Genomic DNA, 19,494 nt, shown 5'->3' with positions numbered 1-19,494 from the left:
ATTCTAAACAGTTCATGGAAAAACTTGATCCTCTCTCTCAATCAATCCGAACTGCAGCTAGCCAGTAATCACATTACAAGTCTACAACAAACACGCATGCGTGATAATGAATAAGAACAATAAGTCATCTCTGTCACGCAAAACGTGTAACCATAGATACTAGTTTGGTTTACAACGTTTTTTATGTTCCTTTTAATTTGCATTTACTAACTTTCATATCTCCGTAATGCCTTGAAAAAGCCAGACAGTTTGCTGGCGAAACTGGTAGGTTTGAATAAATGTTTTTATTGTAAAATACTGGTCTGTATTAATAAAATTGTATTTCTAGGAGTTGAATATGTTTTTGAGTTTTGTAGGTAGTTTAAAGGCGGCATTGAGATTATAATGGTATAGGATTCTGTTTATTTTTTCTGATAACTCTTTAATGTATGGGATGGCTATGGTTTTACTGTAATCTAGATTCTTTTTTGATGTTTTATGAAGTACTTTATTAATAGTATTTTTGTTATAGCCATTATTTATAAATGTGTTGCTGATGATTTTTAGTTCCTGTTTCAGAGCAAATTATTATAGCTCCGTTTTTAAGGGTGTTAATGACTCAATATTTTTGTGATGGGTGGTGAATTAGCATGTTATGTATTGGCCAGTGAGTGTCGGTTTGCGGTAGACTGTGAAGGATAGACTGCCTGAAGGAAGACGTGTGACCAGTGTATCCAGGAACGGGAGCGAGTTCTGATTTTCAATTTTGATAGTAAATTGTATGCGTTCATGCTGTTTGTTCAGGTGGCTAAGGAATGTGTTTAGCATTTGTCGCCCATGTGGCCAGATAACGAACACATCGTCAACGTATCTAAGCCACACTGCAGGTTTTAGAGTGGAGGAATCAAGAGCACTTTGCTCAAAAGTATCCATATAGAAGTTAGCGATTGGGGGGGAAGGATAGTGGTGAGCCCATGGCCGTACCTTCTTTGTAGGTAAAATTTATTTTGCCACACGAAGTAACTGGAACGTAGTACGTGGACAAAGTAACGTCTGGTGGAAATTTGTGTCATTAATTGTTTGTGAAAAGGGTAGAAATGGTGAAACTAACTAATAAGTCATCTTTGTTGAGTGTTATGTTTTTAATTTTGTTTATAAAGTGTTGTGTGTTCTTTATGTAGGAGGGGGGAATGACCTACCAACTCCTTGAGTGTTGACGCTAATTTCTTGGATAAGTGGTAATTAGGGATATCTATTCCTTCCACGATAGGTCGAAGCGGTACATTTTGTTTGTGTACTTTTGGGACACCATATATTCTGGGAGAGCAGGCATAATGGGGTATAAGTTTTTTAACCGTGTCTGATGGCCATGAAGTGACGGACTTAAGTAATTTCTCTGTTGTATTCTTTATCCTTTGTTGGGTTATAGTTTACCAGCTGATAGGTGCTGTTATCGGAGACTAGTTGGTTCATCTGATGGATGGATGTTGACCTGTTGAGGATGACAATTTCATTGCCTTTATCCGATTTCATTATAATTATGTCTTGATTGCTGCTAGTTCTGTTTCAGTCAGATTGTTATGTATGGTTTTCTTATTGTTCAGAACATTGCTGGTTTCTAATCGTATTTTATCGGCTATATTATTGGGTAGGGACCTAATGCCTCTTTCTATGTGGTAAATAAAATCCAATTTATTGACCATTTTAGGTGCTATTGCATAGTTAAGGCCTTTATTAAGTAGCGCAAGTTGGCCGCTATTTAAGGTGTGGCTTGATAAGTTGATCACATAGTTCTTGCTTGCAGGTGGTTGGTCGCTCCTTGTCTCCCTTGTTTGTTGTTCATTGTTGGAGCTGTTTACCGGGAAGGAGATCTCCTGATTGGTTGGATTCGTGCGATTGGCAGCCATATTTCGCTGTTGTTTCAAAATGTGAAATTTAGTCTTGAGTTTTAATTTTTATTATTTTCTAGGATATATTTGGCCGAATTGTCAGTAATTGTTTCAAGTACTTGTAGAATATCTGGATTTATATAATTCAATAGTTCGGGTTGCAATTTTGAAACCTGATTTTGAGTTATTGCTAGGTTTTTGCGGGCTGTTTGGATTTGCTCTCTAAGTATCGCTTTCTCTGTGAGGTCATATATACGAAGTGTTTTAGCGGACGTAAATTTCTTTTTCAGCTTGATGCAGATAGGAATAAGGTTACTGTCTCTGCATCTCTTTAAAAAGACCAGCTGATTGATCAAGAAGGAAATATGTATCTTTAACTTGCTGTACCGATTGCAACGCTTGAGTATCATTTCCATGGATGATGAGAATCCTTTCTTTTAGGCTTACACGGTGATCCGAATACATTTTGAAAATTATGGAGACAACTGTCAGGCCAATAATTGTTGTAACGGTTGGTCAGTAACTTTAACAAACCATGTAGATTGTAGTGCAGCTTGTCTCTCTGTATATAGTATATATGCTCCAGAAGATGACCTTGATATAAAGGTTGAAACGTCGAATGTGGATTTTGGTTTATATCAAACTAAAGTTTTACTCAAACATGGTAGTTGCCTCCATAATTTTCCAAAATGTATTCGGATCACTGTGTAAGCCTAAAAGAACGGATTAACTTCCTGTGTCCAACATGCCTTTCTGGCTGAATCAATGCTTCAGAATTTGCCAGTGAATCTCCAATGTTTAGTTCCTGTTCTCAAACTCTTTAATTTTTTCTTGAATAATGTTTGTGTATACAGACTACAGTTCACATCTGAGATCTGTATCTCTATATACAAATGCTAAGAGTATCAGAAATAAAGGTGTAGAGTTTGTTGCCTTTGTCAATATGTTGGGACCTCACATTGTAGGTATTAGTAAAATCTGCTATAAAAATCAGACACACAAACTAGTATCAAGTGTAAATGGTACAGTATTTTTAGGAAGAGTAGACAAAATAGGAGCGAAGGTTGTGTGCTGCTAATGTTATCATATGACATGAATCCATTTAGTGTTGCGAACTATGTATGGAGTTTTACTAACAGTAATTCATGTGGCAGTGAATTTGAAGCCATCTGGTGGAGGTGGAATCTAACAAGACAATAGTGGGGTGTTGTTACAGATCGGCTGTTAGTGGGAAGAAATGCATCATAAAATAGAGACGATGGGTGCAAAAAGAGTAATCATAATTGGAGACTTTAATTATCCAAATATTTATTGGGTAGCAGTAAAATCTCATCAGAAGAATGAAACTGAATTTATTAAGCTGTTGCTAGACAACTTCCTCAAGCAGCATGTGACAGAAGGAACTTGAGATCAAAGAGGATTAGATTTGAGTATAGTGTCATAGAGTGTTTCAAATTAAAGATGAACTATTCTTCCTTCAGCTGGTGACAGTGATCATACAATACTTTCTTGGGAGGTGACTAGTTCAAGAATGTTCCATTCAGAAACATGTTACATGCTAAACTAAAAGCAGGAAATTATGACTAACTGAGGTATATACTGAGTTCAGCAGAATGGTATCAGTTGCTAGATGGGAAGAATATTAAGAGTGCATGAGAATAATTTAAAAAATACTTAAATTATGCAATATCAGAATTGTGTCCTGAGAGTTTGAAGAATAAATGAACAGGGTAAGAGTGAAATCTTATGTAATCATAAGGATGATGTCTGATACGAAAATTATAGGCAGCAGGCCAGAAGGATCACAACTATTGTAGAGAAAGCTGAATCTGAGTATGAAAAGAAACTGGCTCTGCAAGCTAAAGACAACCCACAAGAATTCTATCAATATGCTGCAAGTAAAAGAAAGAATAAATATGAAAGCAGACGGTGTGAAGGTTATTGATGCAGAAGACGTTGTTAAACTAATGAATGCTCATTTTGCTAAAAGCTATGAACCTGGTGTATGCAACATTGAATTCACTGCTACCTCTTCACTTAATGAAGAAACTCAGGTGTATGAAGAGGAGATATTAGAGCTGTTGCACAAACTGAATAACAAATAAGCAATATGTACTGATGGAAAATCAGCATGGGTGTTAAAAGAGTGTTCAGCTGAACTGGCTATTCATTTGACTAGGCTGTGTAATTTGAGTCTCAGAACAGGGAAGATTCTGCAGGAATGGAAAGAATGTATGGTAATCCAATTGCACAAGAGTGGTGGTGAAAATTTTGGAAAAATTGGAGAGGACTTGCATTCAGAAATGGCTTGACAGTGAATCTCTACTTTGCAATGAACAGCATGGGCTTATTAAGGGAAAGTCATGTTTTAGTAACTTGCTCCCATTCCATAATAATGTTACAATTGAACTAGAGAAGGGGAATGGATACACCATGATACTTTTAGATTTTGCTAAGGCTTTTGACAAATACAGCAGGGAAGACTGTTGCATAAATTGGAGAATATGGGTTTGGATTAAAAATATTAGCGTGGTTAAGAGGATGTATGACTGACAGATATCACAAAATAGTATACAAGGGAGGGGGATTTGATCTGCAAGATTTAAGGTAACTAGTGATGTACCACAAGGATCACATTAATCTGCACATTAATGATATTGGGAAGGACATGACAGGTGACATACAGCTATTTGCTGATGAAGCAAAGATAGGTAGGACAATCAGGAATGCTGTTGATGTAGTTGTAAAATGATTTGAATAGGCTGAAATTGTGGGCATGGAAAAACGGATCTCAGTAAATGTATAGTCATGCACTCTGGCACAATTAGATATCCAATGTCATATTATATTAGTGGGATTGTGCTAGAAGAAACTGATCAGGCTAGGGATCTTGGAGTGTTAGTAGATAGAAAGTTGAAGGTCTGGGGCCATGGAGCAAAGATTGCAAATGCAACTCAAAAGATAATTTCAATGCTGAAACAAACTTTAACATGTAAAAATAAGGATGTCATTTTGCCTCTTCGCAAGGTCTTGATAAGACCTCACTTGGATTGTTGTATGCAGGTCTGGTGTCCTGGTTCTCATTGTGATTCTGATACAGTGGAAAGAGTACAAAAGAGTGTTAAAAATGATATTAGGATTGTTGAATATATTGATTATGAAGACAGATTGAGAATTTGTAGACTGCCGACACTAGCAAAAAAGGACAAGGGGATGATATGATTGAGATGTACAAACTTCTGAAAAGACAGGATTTGGTGGATGGAATTTTTCATTTTATGCAGGGTGGGGAAAGGACAAGAGGGCATCCTTCAAAGGTGAGAATGAATTCCGCTAAGAAAGGGGTGATTGCTAGATTTTTCTCTCACAGGGTGGTGATTGGAATGGATTGCCATTGGATGTGGTATGTGCAAGCAGTGTGAATGAATTCAAGAATATGTATAATAGCTAGTGCGTGTAGTATATGGCCTCCCTCAATAAATCTCAGACTCCCTTTTATGTCTCACATACCCCATATACCACTTTTTGATATTTGGTGGTCAGCCATCCTTTTATCCATGCTAATATTCTATAACTGAAATCCATATTCTCCAATTTATACAAGTCTACCATGCTGTATTCAAAAGCCTTAGCAAAATCCAAAAGTATCATGGTGTATCAATTCCCCTTGATTGTTCAATGGTAACATTGTTACAGAATGTGAGGAAGTTGCTAAAACATGACCTTCCATTAGTAAACCCATGCTGCTCATCTCAAAAAGTAGAGATTCACTGTCAACCCATTTCTGAATGCAAGCCCTAACGAATTTTTCCAAAATCTTCACCACTACTCCTGAGATACTAATTGGTAGATAGTTGGATAATTGGTCTTTGCTTCACCCTTATGCAATGGAATTACCATACATTCTTTCCATTCCTGTGGTGACTGATATTAAACAGCCTGATCAAAGGAATAGCCAGTTCAGCTGAACATTCTTTTAGCACATGTGCTAATATTTCATCAGTCCCTATTGCTGAATTCTTATTCACTTTGTGCAACAGCTCTAATACTTCATCCTCATATACTTGAATTTCTTTATCCAGGGAAGAGGTATCAGTGAGCTCAATGTTGCATACACAGCTTTTAACAAAATTATCACTCATTAGTTGAATGACAATCACGCCATCAAGATTTAGAAGAGTTATTCTCTCATATTCATTCTTTTTTTTACTTGCAGCATATCGATAGAATTCTTGATGGTTGTCTTCAGCAAACACAGTCAGTTTCTTTTCATACTCAGAGTTCGCTTTCCGTACAACAGTTGTGAGTATTCTAGTCAGCTGCTTATAACGTTCATAACGGACGTCATCCTTATGCACAGTATTCCTTCCACATATTGCTTTTCTTATGAATCTCTTTCTTAATAACATTACACATCCACCTGACTCCTACCCTATTTATTCTTCGAACTCTGAGGACACCATCTGATATGGCATCATTTAGGTTTGTTTATATGCTTTCCATGCACTATGGATATTCTTCCCATCCTGCAACCGATCCCATTCCACTGAACTCAGTATACTCCTCAGTTGGTCATAATTTCCTGCTTTCTAGTTCAGCATGTTACCTTTTCTGAATGGAACATTTATGAACTTAGTCACTTCCCAAGTGAGTGCCGCATGATCACTGTCATCAACTGGAGGCAGAATAGTTACGTCTTTAACTGAAACACCCTCTGACACTATAATCAAATCTAGAACTCTTTGAACCTCGAGTTCCTTCTGTCACATGCTGCTTGAGGAAGTTGTCCAGCAATAGCTCAATAAATGCATTTTCATTCTTCTGATGAGATTCTACTTCCAGCTAATCAATATTTGTTTAATTAAAGTATCCCATTATGATTACTCTTTTTGCTCTCATCTTTTCTATTTGATGATGCACTCATCAAATAGAAAAGCTGTTTCTTCATCACTAGCTAGCAACTGATCCACTAGGTATATAATTACATCCAACTATGAAATTGATCTTGTTAGATTCCACCTCACAACAGCACTTCATGAAATGCTGTTAGTAGTACTACAATCATAGGTCTCAACTCTAACTGGATTCAAGTCATCCGACATCATTAGCAGTAAGCTCCTCCTCCTCCTCTTCTATCCTTTGTATACTTCCTAAAAATACTGTACTCTTTACACTCAATACCAGTTAGTATGTCCAATTATGATAGCCAGGTCTCACTAATCCCTATAATCTGAGGTCCCAACATATTGATTAAGGCAACAAACTCTACCCCTTTGTTTCTGATACTCCTAGCAATTGTGTGCAGACATAATAAACCACCAGAATGTTGTTTTGTATACTCTTGTCTGCAATCTGCATGACACAGTTGCACATGTTTGATGGGTCCGAACCAGATGAACACAAAGTCTAAATCGTTCTCTCCTCGTCAACATTTCCATAACAAAGCCCATTCCCATCATCAACACAGTTATAAAACATTGTCGCTCTTACATTCACATTCTCACCATTCCTCTGTTTATAATTTATTTTCCCAGACTTTCTGTGTTAGGCCTCATAGCAGTTATTAGTTTTTCTAGACTACTGATGCTATCCAAGAAATGAAAAGACTTGAAATTGGAATTTTAGGAATGAGTGAAGTTAGGTGGCCAGGATCAGGCAAAACTCAAGTCAATGACATGACAATGTATCACTCTGGAAGTTGTGAAAACAACCATCAAAACGGAGTTGGAATAATAATAAACAAAGATATCAATAAGTCACTGTTGAGCTTCATCCCTTACTCAGATAGGATGATGTTATTAAAACTGAAAGGACAACCACTAGATGTTAATCTTATACAAGTCTATGCCTCTACTGCTGACAAGAATGATACCGAGATTGAAGAATTTTATGATCAATTAAAAGAACTAATGAAAAACACAAAAAAGCATGATATTAACATAGTCATGGGTGATTTCAATGCTAAAGTTGGGAAAGGTAGAAGTGGAGATGTAGTTGGCGAACATGGACTGGGCACAAGAAATGAGAGAGGTGACTGTCTTTTTCAATTCTGCCAGGAAGAGGAGCTAATAATCACAAACACATGGTTTAAGCTACCACCTCGAAGATTGTATACTTGGCGATCACCACAGGATAATAATGGGAATATAGTCAGAAACCAAATTGATTACTTACTAATTAATCAATGATTTCAAAGTTCTATAAAGAGTACAAAAACCTATCCTAGTGCAGATATTGCTTCTGATCATAACCTACTGGTGGCAGAGTTACAACTTAGACTGAAAGCTATGCTTAAGAAATATCAACAAAAAAGGTTTGATTTGGGAAAATTAAAAAACACAGAGATAAGAAGCAAATTGAGTCAAGATTCTAAATGGGTGAAATATATAGAAGAACTCTTTACTGATAACAAACAGAACCCAGAAAATACTTATGAACATATGGAAGGTCCATGCATTCTAAAATCAGAGGTAGAATGTGCATTAAACTCAGCTAAAAATGGTAAAGCCCTAGGACCAGATAGAATACCAGCAGAAATAGTAAAGTTATTAGAAGGTGACAACATTAACATATTAGTAAAGCTATTTAATAAGATCTACGATACAGGCATAATCCCTCAAGACTGGTTACAGTCGACCTTCATCATGCTACCTAAAAAAGTAAATGCGAAAACTTGTAATGACTATAGAATGATCAGCTTAATGAGTCACGTTCTCAAAATGTTTCTGAAAATATAATAAATTTAGTTTAATCCTTTATCCAAGTGTGAGCAAACAAAGTTTGTGCCTGACAGTATCTTCAGGACTGGGGTAAGGTGGTACAACACCAGTGCAACTTGTTGCAAAGGTGGAGCAAGCTACCAACACTCCTGTCTCAGTATCTCCTATAATGCAAAACACATCTCCTTGTGGATTTGTCTAATGTTATGCATTATGCAAATCCAGAGTAATTTATTAAAAAAGGGTGGCACACCATTTGGCAACTCCTATAGGTAGAGATGACCTGCTAATGCTTCTGCCTGGTATCTCAACTTAGGCCTGGCTCCCACTGAAGAGACCTCAATAAAGGTCGAAACTAGTCTGGGTAGTGGCCCTTCCCTTAATACATAACATTAGACATATCCGCAAGGAGATGTGTTTTGCATTATAGGAGATACTGAGACAGGAGTGTTGGTAGCTTGCTCCACCTTTGCAACGAGTTTCCCTGGTGTTGTACCACCTTACCCCAGTCCTGAAGATACTTTCAGGTGCGAACTTTGTTTGCTCACACTTGGATAAAGGATTAAACTAAATTTATTATACTCTAACCAAGTGAAAAATGAAGTTTCTGAAAATAATTCAAAAAAGAATATACAGAAAATGTGAAGACACCATCAGTGATACCCAATTCGGCTTTAGAAATGGCTTGGGAACAAGAGAGGCCCTTTTCTATTCTCAGATCTTATTTCAAAAATGTATTGACCAAAACAATGTAATATTCATTTGCTCCATCGACTTCGAGAAAGCATTTGACAAAGTCCAACATGCTAAAATGATTGTACTATTAAAAAGAATTGGATTAGATGGTAAAGACATCAGGATCATTAAAAACTTATATTGGAACCAAAAGGCATCTGTTCAAGTTGATGACATTATTACAGACTCCATTAACATCAAACGAGGAGTAAGGCAAGGATGTGTGCTGTCACCTCTTCTTTTTAAGATCTACTCAGAAGCCATATTTCAAAAAGTTTTGGAAGGAAGAAAGGAAGGGATTAGTGTAAATGGTGAAATCATCAGTAACATCCGATATGCCGATGATACAGCTCTTCTGGCTGACAATATTCAGGATCTTCAAAATCTTTTGGAACTAATAAATGCAGAGAGTGAGAAAATGGGATTAAAAATAAATATCACCAAAACTAAATTCATGGTCATAAGTAAGAAACCAATTCTTAATTTAGCACTTTCTTTAAATAGGAAACAAATAGAAAGAGTGGCAAAGTTTAAATATCTTGGGTGCTGGTTAAATGAAGATTGCAATCCAGAAATGGAAATAAAAGTTAGAATTGAAATGGCAAGAAAACATTTTCTCTTGATGAAATCAACACTGTGTAACCACAGTTTAAACTTAGAGCTTAGAGTACGCATGGTTAAATGCTATGTATGGTCTGTACTGCTGTACGGTGCAGAAACTTGGACCTTGAAGACAACATCAATAAAAAGACTCGAAGCCTTTGAGATGTGGTTATACAGACGAATGTTAAAAATCCCATGGACAGCAAAAACGTCCAATCAGGAAGTACTGGAACAAATGGGGAAATCACGTGAACTTTTAGATACCATAAAAAGAAGGAAAACTGCATATCTTGGTCACCTACTTCGTAATGAAAAATATAAGATACTTCAATTGATTATAAAAGGGAAGATAAATGGAAGAAGAGGACAAGGAAGACGAAGAAAATCTTGGCTGGCAGATATCAGACAGTGGACTGGTATGAACTCTGAGAGACTGCTCAGAATAGCTGAGAATCGCTCAAAATTTGCCAAGGTGGTCGCCGACCTCCGATAGGAGATGGCACTCGAAGAAGACTACTGATACCAAACGCATTCAGGTGTAGGCCATCTCTCTTATATAAATCCAATTTTCTCTCAGAGTCATTCCACATATCCAAAAATTTGCATCCATTCCTTCTACACAGTCTACGCATCCAATCGTTTGCCATCATAGCCCATCTTTTTAATCCATTTTTATCATATCAAGGTAAAATACTGACGATTTTCACTTTCTCGTTCTTCACTCTCGCCTCTCCCAACAACTCTTTCATGTTTTCTCTCATACTGAACTTATCGCTAGTTAAGTCGTTAGTACCTATTACTATTACGATTTCATTTACTTTTCTGTTTTTGAATTGCTTCCTTTATATTCTTAATTTGCACTCCAGGAAAACTCAAATTTATAACTCGCTCATCAATAGCATGTTTTATTATAGAGTCACCATACCAAATAACATCTTTCTTTTTACAAACAACATCACTTACCTGATTTCCATTACTTCCTGACTTACCTGTTTCTGTGCTTTGTTGTTTCTTATTTTGCTGCTTAATTTTCTTTTACTCTGTGTTCATTTAAATGCCTCTCGACTTTCTGTAATTCCTGAGTTGTCTCTCTCTGATGATCTGCTTTAATTTTGCTATTTTGGAGGTTAATTTTCATTAACCTCTTCCACATCTCCAATAACCTCATTAGTGGGACAAGCCATCTTGTTCTTGCCTGCAGTGCTCTGCTTAGCATTACGTTTCTTGTGCGTTTTTAAATTTATACTTATTATTGAAATATCTTAATAAAAATAAATTATAAAATACTAAATACACTAAAATCTACATTAACATACTATAAAACAGTAATTGTCTAATGGATAAACAAATAAAACAGACAAAAATCACCAATTTTATATGAGGGCTAAATTCACCAACCAACCACAACTTATCCTTGAACCAACTTTTTCAGCATTTATGTATAAAAGGCAAACTGACTATGAAATTCCTGAACCAAGTGGCCATTTTGAGGTATTGTGAAACTACTTTTTTAAAAAGACAATTACTGATACTATATACCTTCACATGCTCAAGATATTCATTGGTTATACGAAGATAACAGATATTACTATCGACACAACAGGATCTCTCCAATTGCCATTGTAATTATTATTATTAAGAGAAACCTCCAGGGAGTCAGAGACTCATCGAGGGAGACCACATACTATACACACCAGCTGTCATACTTATTCTTGAATTCATTCACACTGCTTGCACATACAACATCCAATGGCAATCCATTCCAATCACGCACCACCCTCTGAGAGAAAAATCTAGCCCTCATACCCTTCTTGGCAGCCTGCATTCTCAGCTTCCAAGGATGCTCTCTCGTCCTTTTCCCACCCTCCATAAATTGAAAACCTGTATGACCCTTTCAAAAGTTCATAAGTCTGAATCATATCACCCCTCTTTCTCCTGTTTGCTAATGTCTGCAGTCTACAAATTCTCAATCTGTCTTCATAATCAGTATTCCACAATCTGATATCATTTTTAACACTCCTTTGTACTCTCTCTCTCTCCAATATATCAGAATCACAACAGAAACCAGTAGACCAGACCTGCTCACAATAGTCCAAGTGAGGTCTTATCAAGGCCTTGGAAAGAGGCAAAATAACATCCTTATCTTTACATGTGAACATTCGTTTCAGCATTGCAATTATCTTTTGAGTTGTGTTTGCAATCTTTGCCACATGGCCCCTAAACTTCAACTTCCTATCTATTAACACAGCAAGATCCCCAGCCTCATCAGTTTCTTCTAGCCTAATCCCACCAATATAATATGACACTGGATATCTAATCATGCTGAAGTGAATGACTTTACATTTACTGACATTGAGCTGACATCCATTTTCCCATGCCCACAATTCCAGCCTATTAAAATCATTCTGCAAAGACTGCATATCAGAAGCATTCCTGATTACTCTACCTATCTTTGCATCATCAGCAAATAACTGTATGTCGCTTGTCAAATCTTTCCTAATATCACTAATGTCAGAACGACTGTTTTAAAAGAGGAATGTTAAGTTCTAAATTTTCAAACCAGATGGCCTACATTAATCTCCCTTATGAGAAATAAAGATTCTACAATCTACTTATCTTTCTTAATTTTAAATGTAGGCATTAACTGACAGCTTTGTTACATTACTAAAGGTTTCATGTTGCTTTTGTTGAAATTTTTCCTGTTAATGTGTTATTCTGTTCCATTTTCTAACTGATGATCCCTACGATACACATATAAACATTTTTCTATCACATAATTAATTTCATGTAAGTCATCCATATTTAATATAAGATGCCAGGACATCTTTTGTTGAACATTTCCCACACCAATGAATATGATGAAGATTGTGTTAAGTACATCTTTACCATGTTTGCCTGACAGGGCTATGTGAAAGATGTAGTGGCACATAACAGAAAATCATCATATTTGAAGAACCAAGGAATGAAACTGAACAGTCACACATGCAATTATTCTAGAAGTTCATCAGCCAACTTCTACAGCTCGAGGCCCAACAGCTAATTAATGATCAGCAACTTGGCTTCTACTACTTTCAATCCCAAGTTGATCTTCTAGTTGCATCATCTATTTCTGAACTCATGCCATGGAAAGGTTTAGAGAAACTCATGGAGTTGGTCTCAACATTTCTAAGGCATCTGATTAGGTTTGGCACAAAGACCTGCTTGGTGAACCCCCATCCAATGGTCTGCCTTCTACTCTTGGCAATTAGGTTTCCCACTTCCTCTCTGGTCTGTGTCATGGTAGATAGTTTTTGCTTCTTAGATTTCCCTGCTCACACTAACTTCAAATCCTATCCACAGCTTTGCTGATGAAGTACACACAATATTTTTTTATGACATTTTATAAACTTTGTACTATTCAATAATTATAAGCCTCAAGATCTTCCCAACCAATGCATTAAATTCTGATCTTACCATTGTTCAGTGAGATGAGAATAATTGTGTAAACTTCAGTATTAAAATAACATCTAGATTACCCAAAGATGATTGGATTTCTCATCTTGGGCTGACCACCTCTAAGTCTTTCCTGGCACCAACGCATCTTAGCCACATCTAAAGGTGTAAAAAAAATTCTGCCTACTTTTGTACTCAAGGCACAACTGAAAATCCTTTCAGTTGTGCCTTGAGTAGAAAACTTGGCACTACTTTTAACTGATATCACTGCATAAATCCCAAATCCAGTTGGCTTTTTGATGCTATTCAGAAGAGAGGAATCAAATTAATTGATGACTAACTTTCTCACAGAATCACTCCAATTCCTCTCAGAGGCAATGAATCTTCTGTCTGATCTCTTCTACAGGTACTTTCATAGTACCTGTAGAAGAGGCATTTAAAAAAAAAACTGTCACTTTCTTCAAAAACTAAGAAAAAGAGCAGCTCTTGTTGGTCAACATCCATATATCACCCACCTTCAAAATTACTACACAAATTCCTCTTTCACCCCATCTGTTTTTTGGAACAGCCTCCTTCTGTTTTCCTCAAGGATTACAACCTTCAGCTATTAAAAAAAAAAAAACTGCAACTTTTTCTTCACATCCTCTGTTCTCTCTCACTCACACACAAACACATACAGCGCTGATGTGCTACAGGTCTTGTGACTTTCCATTTGTGGGTTAGATATTAAAAAAGCTCACGAATAGGAGGAGAATATAACCTACTCTCCAGTCTAGTCAGATGAGTGGTTAGCATCAACTCTTCAACTAAAGGGCTGTGAATTCGAATAACATAGAGGCATGGATGAATATTTGTGATTGTCATTAGGTGGAAGAAGAATTTTATTACTCAGTGTGAGATCACCACCCCCCTCTCAATGGAGCAATGTTTTTGGAGTATGTAAAAAAAAAAGTACAATGCATAAATAAAATTTAAAGTTTATTAGAATGGAAAAAAAATCTTTAACCCACATCCATGGTACTAATGTATTTCTGGTTTACAAAAGAAAAATTTTGCAGGTGTGGAGGGGATCACGTAAAAAAATGTATAAATTCATATTAGTCAGTGAATTTGTAATAGAGTAGATGCATGTTAAGAAATAAAATATATAATCAAATCTGAAGAATGAAATATCACCTTCGTTGAAGCTCCTTAATCCGCACCATCATATTTAAGTGTCCCTGGGAATACTGTTCGATCACATCGCGAACATCATAAGGCTTCCTTGCTTGCTATAAATAAATGTTTAAAATAAATGAAATGTAGTCAGAAATCTAATCTTATGATACAGAGAATCAGAAATGCTTTGATAAACTTACATTCCTCTTAGCGCAAAATCAATAACAACATTCACTTTCTAATATCTAATTCTAATATCACTTCTAATATCAATTCTAATTCTAATATTGCATTAATTCAGAAAGAGGGCCATATACCAATCAGCAAGATATTTAACTACCCACCAACAATGATGCATGCTTGATTGATCTGAAGTAGTCCGAGCAACTTAAGGCCATGAGGACTGTGTGTGTGTAGTTTTTTTTTTTTTTTTTTTTTTTTTAAAATATCATCCTACAAATAAGAGGATGCAGAACCAGTAGAAAATTGAAGTTGCATGCGAGTTCTGTTTATAACAGTAATCCTACACATGATATTTTTTAATCTATAAGCACTACAGTTTAGTATTATGGAGTAATTATAGGCAGAAAATTGAAAGGGAAAGAAGAAACTTGTTAGCACTGGATCTAAAGATTATACTCTCAAGAAACATAAAAAGAGAAGTGTTCCAAAAGAATAGCTTATAGCAGTAGTAGAGTAGAATAAACAAAGATATGAAAAAATTTGTTCTCAGTTTAGAGTTGAACTGCAAATGAGAGTTAACTAGCACCTGCATCATGTAATAGATTTATAATAGAGTAGAGCGGGAGAGTTACCAATACCATGATGAACAGTGAGCATGGAAGTATCTACAGAAAGTAACAGCAACGATAAATAAACTATTGCATGCAAGAATGTGTAGTGACCTGGTGAGAGATAGGTTAATCATTAATATCTGACCTCATCTGATATGAATCAAGAATTTTTAGAAAGCGCTTACAAATATCATCTTAAATGCAAGGATATTATTCATTAAATAGTTGAATGGATTCATGATTTATATCCAGTTAATAGTTTAGAGGTAGCATAATGGATAAAGCAAAAGAGAAAATCTAATTTTTTAGATGATGGAAAAGTGATACTCATAATATATTTATGCGAAGACAGAGTCCTCAACTTGGTTATCAGAATTTAGGGTTGCAGAAATATTCTAAGTGTCCTGGTGATTTATATATATATATATAAATCACCAGGAGTTTATATATAAACACACACACACAATTCTCCGTTTACACGGTAGATTGGTTACAGAAAAAAAAACATGTAAATGAAAATCATGTTAAAAAGAATAGAGTGCATATGAAAAAATAGAAGAATGGTTTCAGATATGAAAACTCGATACAAACAATAAGTTATTTTCAAACAAAACATATGAAAATCATTGAATAAAACTCTATTCAATTTTAATGGAATATTTTTTATTTTAAATACTTATTTAAAGTAAATAAGTGTGTATCTTTCTTAAAGAAAATAGTTTGTCACTAAAAAAACAAAAATTCAAAAAGGCCCAAATACACCAGTGCATATGATTATTAGTTAAATTTTATTCACCCTCACTTTCTGACAGTAGCCTCATTCTTTTGTGTGAAACTGGAATCAAATCACTGCCATAACTTGAAACACTTTAGCCATTCTGTTCATACTGAAATGGTGAAACGTTTCCTTCAGTAAAAGGAATTAAATTAGCACTAATTTCCAATAATTCTGAAGGTTGATTTTTTTTTACCATGAACTCTTTAATTAATCGCTGAGATCCCGTTTTGACTAGATCTTTGTACAATTCTTCGTATCACATCATACATGACTTCAGTATTTGGATCATGTGTAAGAAAATGACTTTGCAATTTACTAGCCATTTGAAGCCCTTCTTTAATTAATCCTGCAGTGAGTGGAATCTCTTAATCGTCATCATCACTTTTTTCTTTTTCATCAAGATTCTTAAGGACATCTTTTATTATTTTGTCATCAAAAACAACCTTGCCAACCATCAATTCTTCAATATCTGCAGATGAGAAATTATCAAATCCATCTCTGCATGTGTTAATCTGATGGTATTGGGATATTCAGTTGTATGCAAAGGTACAGGGTTTTTCTTTTTCACACATTCTGGCCAAGTAGCTTTCCAGCATGCATTTAGAGTTGATGGTTTCAATTCTGATAATGCCACCTTAGCAAGTTTAATACAATCCAAAATAGAAAATTTCTTCCACACATCAATAACTGGTCAGTAAATTATCCTTATCTAGTTTATCCAAAATGTATTGGAATGTTCTTCTTATGTAGTAAGTTTGAAGGTAGCAATCATACCCTGGTCTAGTGGTTGTATTGATGATGTTGTATTACAAGGCAGAAAACAAAATTCAACATTCGGGTGTTTTAAAACAGGATGGCTAGGCACATTTGTCTATAATCAATAAATATTTAAAGTCTGAATTTTTTTCCATTTATTTATTCTTATGGTTAGATGAAACTGGTAAGTGAAAAATACAATCACAATTTCCAGAAACAAATGATGAAAATCTTAACATATAATTTCATTACATAAAAGGCACAACCTGCTTACTAAGTCTTTCCATCAAATATCTTTTAGAATAAAACATCTTTTATCTTTTGGACTAAAACATTCATATTTATTATTTTGTAATCTAATTTTTTTTGTTAACCATCGATTCTTCAATATCTGTAGATGAAAAATTATCAAATCCTTAATTTGCCTTCCAGTGCACTGGTAACATACTAAAATCTACACCTTTCATTGCTCGCAGTCTAAGGAATCGATTAATGAGTAATGGTTTTAATATATGATCTCCTGAAGCACTGCTACAAAATAATAGTCACACCATCCTTAGCTGCTTTAAAGCCATCAACACTTTTTTTGTGATTTCGCTATATAAGTTCTACTTGGCATTATTTTCCAAAAAAGGCTGGTCTCATCTGTGTTCCAAACTTGATCAGGAGTGTAGCCACCATATTCAATAATTTTGGACAGTTTTGAAAGAAATTCCCTAGCTGCCAGCTCATCTGCAGATTCTCCTTTTAATTTTACATTATGAAGTGCATATCTTTTTGAGAAATTTTGTGAGCCAACCTGTGTTTGCAGAAAAATCACAATTGTTGTTTGCTCCTTTTCCCCGAATCTGTTTGTACAACTGTAATGCTTTCTGTTTTATGACATTTTGTCTAAAGGTATTCCTTTTTGTGAGCAATCTTCTATCCACATCACTAAGGCCTTTTCCACCTTCACTTTTATAATATATCTTGCATATGATGACAACTTGGCACCTAATTTTGTTTCATAAAGAACAGACTTTCTAATGGCCTCTTCATTTTTCTTAGTCGTTCTCATGGTAGCCTAGTTCAACCCAAAATATTTCCTTAAGGATGCTGAACCTTCTCCAGCTATTAAACGATCTAAAATTTGGATCTTAGTTTCAAAAGAAATAGGTTTTTCTTTTCTTCTGCTAACTGAATTATCCGACATCGTGATTAATGGAGTAATGTTACGAAAATATCTGAAAATAATCAATAATTAATTTTACTAATTTGATATTATGCGTACAAAACTTCAAAATTTAATACATACCTGTATAAGTCTATTGCACGAACAGAACTTTCATGAACAAAACACAAGATGTGTAAACATTTCGAATTGTAAACAAGAAAAGATTGTTTAGCAAACAGCTTAACTACTTCCGAACAGCCTTATATAGGTGGGCCTCCCATAATGAACCAACTTAACTATGCTGATTCGAGGAATCAGCATAGCACCCTTTTGAACAGAACTGAATTCAAACAGAAATTTAAAACATAAGCACCATTTGAACCATGTTAAATCAAAATATTCCATGTAAAAATAGAATTGCTTTTATTTTCTAAACTGTGTAAAAAAAAAATAAAAAAAGCTGTGTAAAAAGAGAAAGTCACTGATATATATATAAATATAAATATATATATATATATATACATACACAGCTAATTTTCTTTTTACACAGCTTTTTTTTTAAATTTTTTTTTTACACAGTTTAGAAAATAAAAGCAATTCTATTTTTACATGGAATATTTTGATTTAACATGGTTCAAATGGTGCTTATGTTTTAAATTTCTGTTTGAATTCAGTTCTGTAGATTTTACACAAAACAGTTGTGTAAAATCTACATCTGATATGTACATCTCATAGTACCCAAGCATTAACTACAAAATTTAAAGATAATGATCCATCGACCATCATACAAACAATGAAAACGCTGGAAATACAGTTGCAAAAGTGAAACTGAGAGATAATAAGGAAGTATACTTAAACTGGTCTTTGTGATGCAGCATAAACTGCCATTTGTGAATGCCTCAGAAATATCAACAGAACCACTTGTTTTCCAAACTTTTCCATGGCATGTGTCCAAAGGTAGGTAACATAAACAAGGAGATCCCTTAATAGATTGACAGCAGCAAAATCCATGCTAGTTATAATTTATTAGTGAGGTTTTACAGAAGTTGCCTGTTGACCTTCTGATTATTTGATGGCAAAGATTTGTTGGTATTCTTAGAACAAAAAATGAAAATTATTAATTTCCAACCTACATGATATATATATATATATATATATATGAAAAAGCTTTAATGACTGATACCGAGAGAAAAAAGATGACATGGTATATTTGAAAAGATACTACTAGTTTACTAGTTTCATTGAATTGATCAACATCTTCAGGTATCACAATCAAAGAAATATATAAAGAATTGCAGAGACTTAAAATTGTAATAACAGAACAAGTACAAAAAAGACAGTAGCATGTTTGAAAACAAAAAGCGAGCTTGAGTTCCAAACAAACGTATACTATGCGCTGTCACGAGTGTGCCAATACTGAACAGAGGTAATGTGTGCATCAGAGAGATTGAAACTTAGGCTGTTATTGATATGAGAAGAATCTAGAGAAATTTCTCTA

The 19,494-nt window shown here is 35.0% G+C and overlaps 1 protein-coding gene across 1 annotated transcript in view; it reads right to left on the bottom strand.

The window, feature by feature from the left end:
* Nucleotides 1-19,494, bottom strand: part of LOC150102760 (potassium voltage-gated channel subfamily KQT member 1-like) — a 295,473-nt gene that overhangs the window by 23,634 nt on the left and 252,345 nt on the right. The window contains exon 14 of the mRNA XM_090398734.1: nucleotides 14,534-14,628. Coding sequence (XP_090254860.1) covers nucleotides 14,534-14,628 — 95 coding nt within the window. The remainder of the gene's footprint in view (nucleotides 1-14,533; nucleotides 14,629-19,494) is intronic.

Source organism: Typopeltis vanoorti, chromosome 10, assembly GCF_054136105.1.
Source record: "Typopeltis vanoorti isolate ZY-2024b chromosome 10, IOZ_Tvanoo_1.0, whole genome shotgun sequence".
NCBI lineage: Eukaryota > Metazoa > Arthropoda > Arachnida > Uropygi > Thelyphonidae > Typopeltis > Typopeltis vanoorti.
This window is presented reverse-complemented; position numbering and strand designations above follow the sequence as displayed.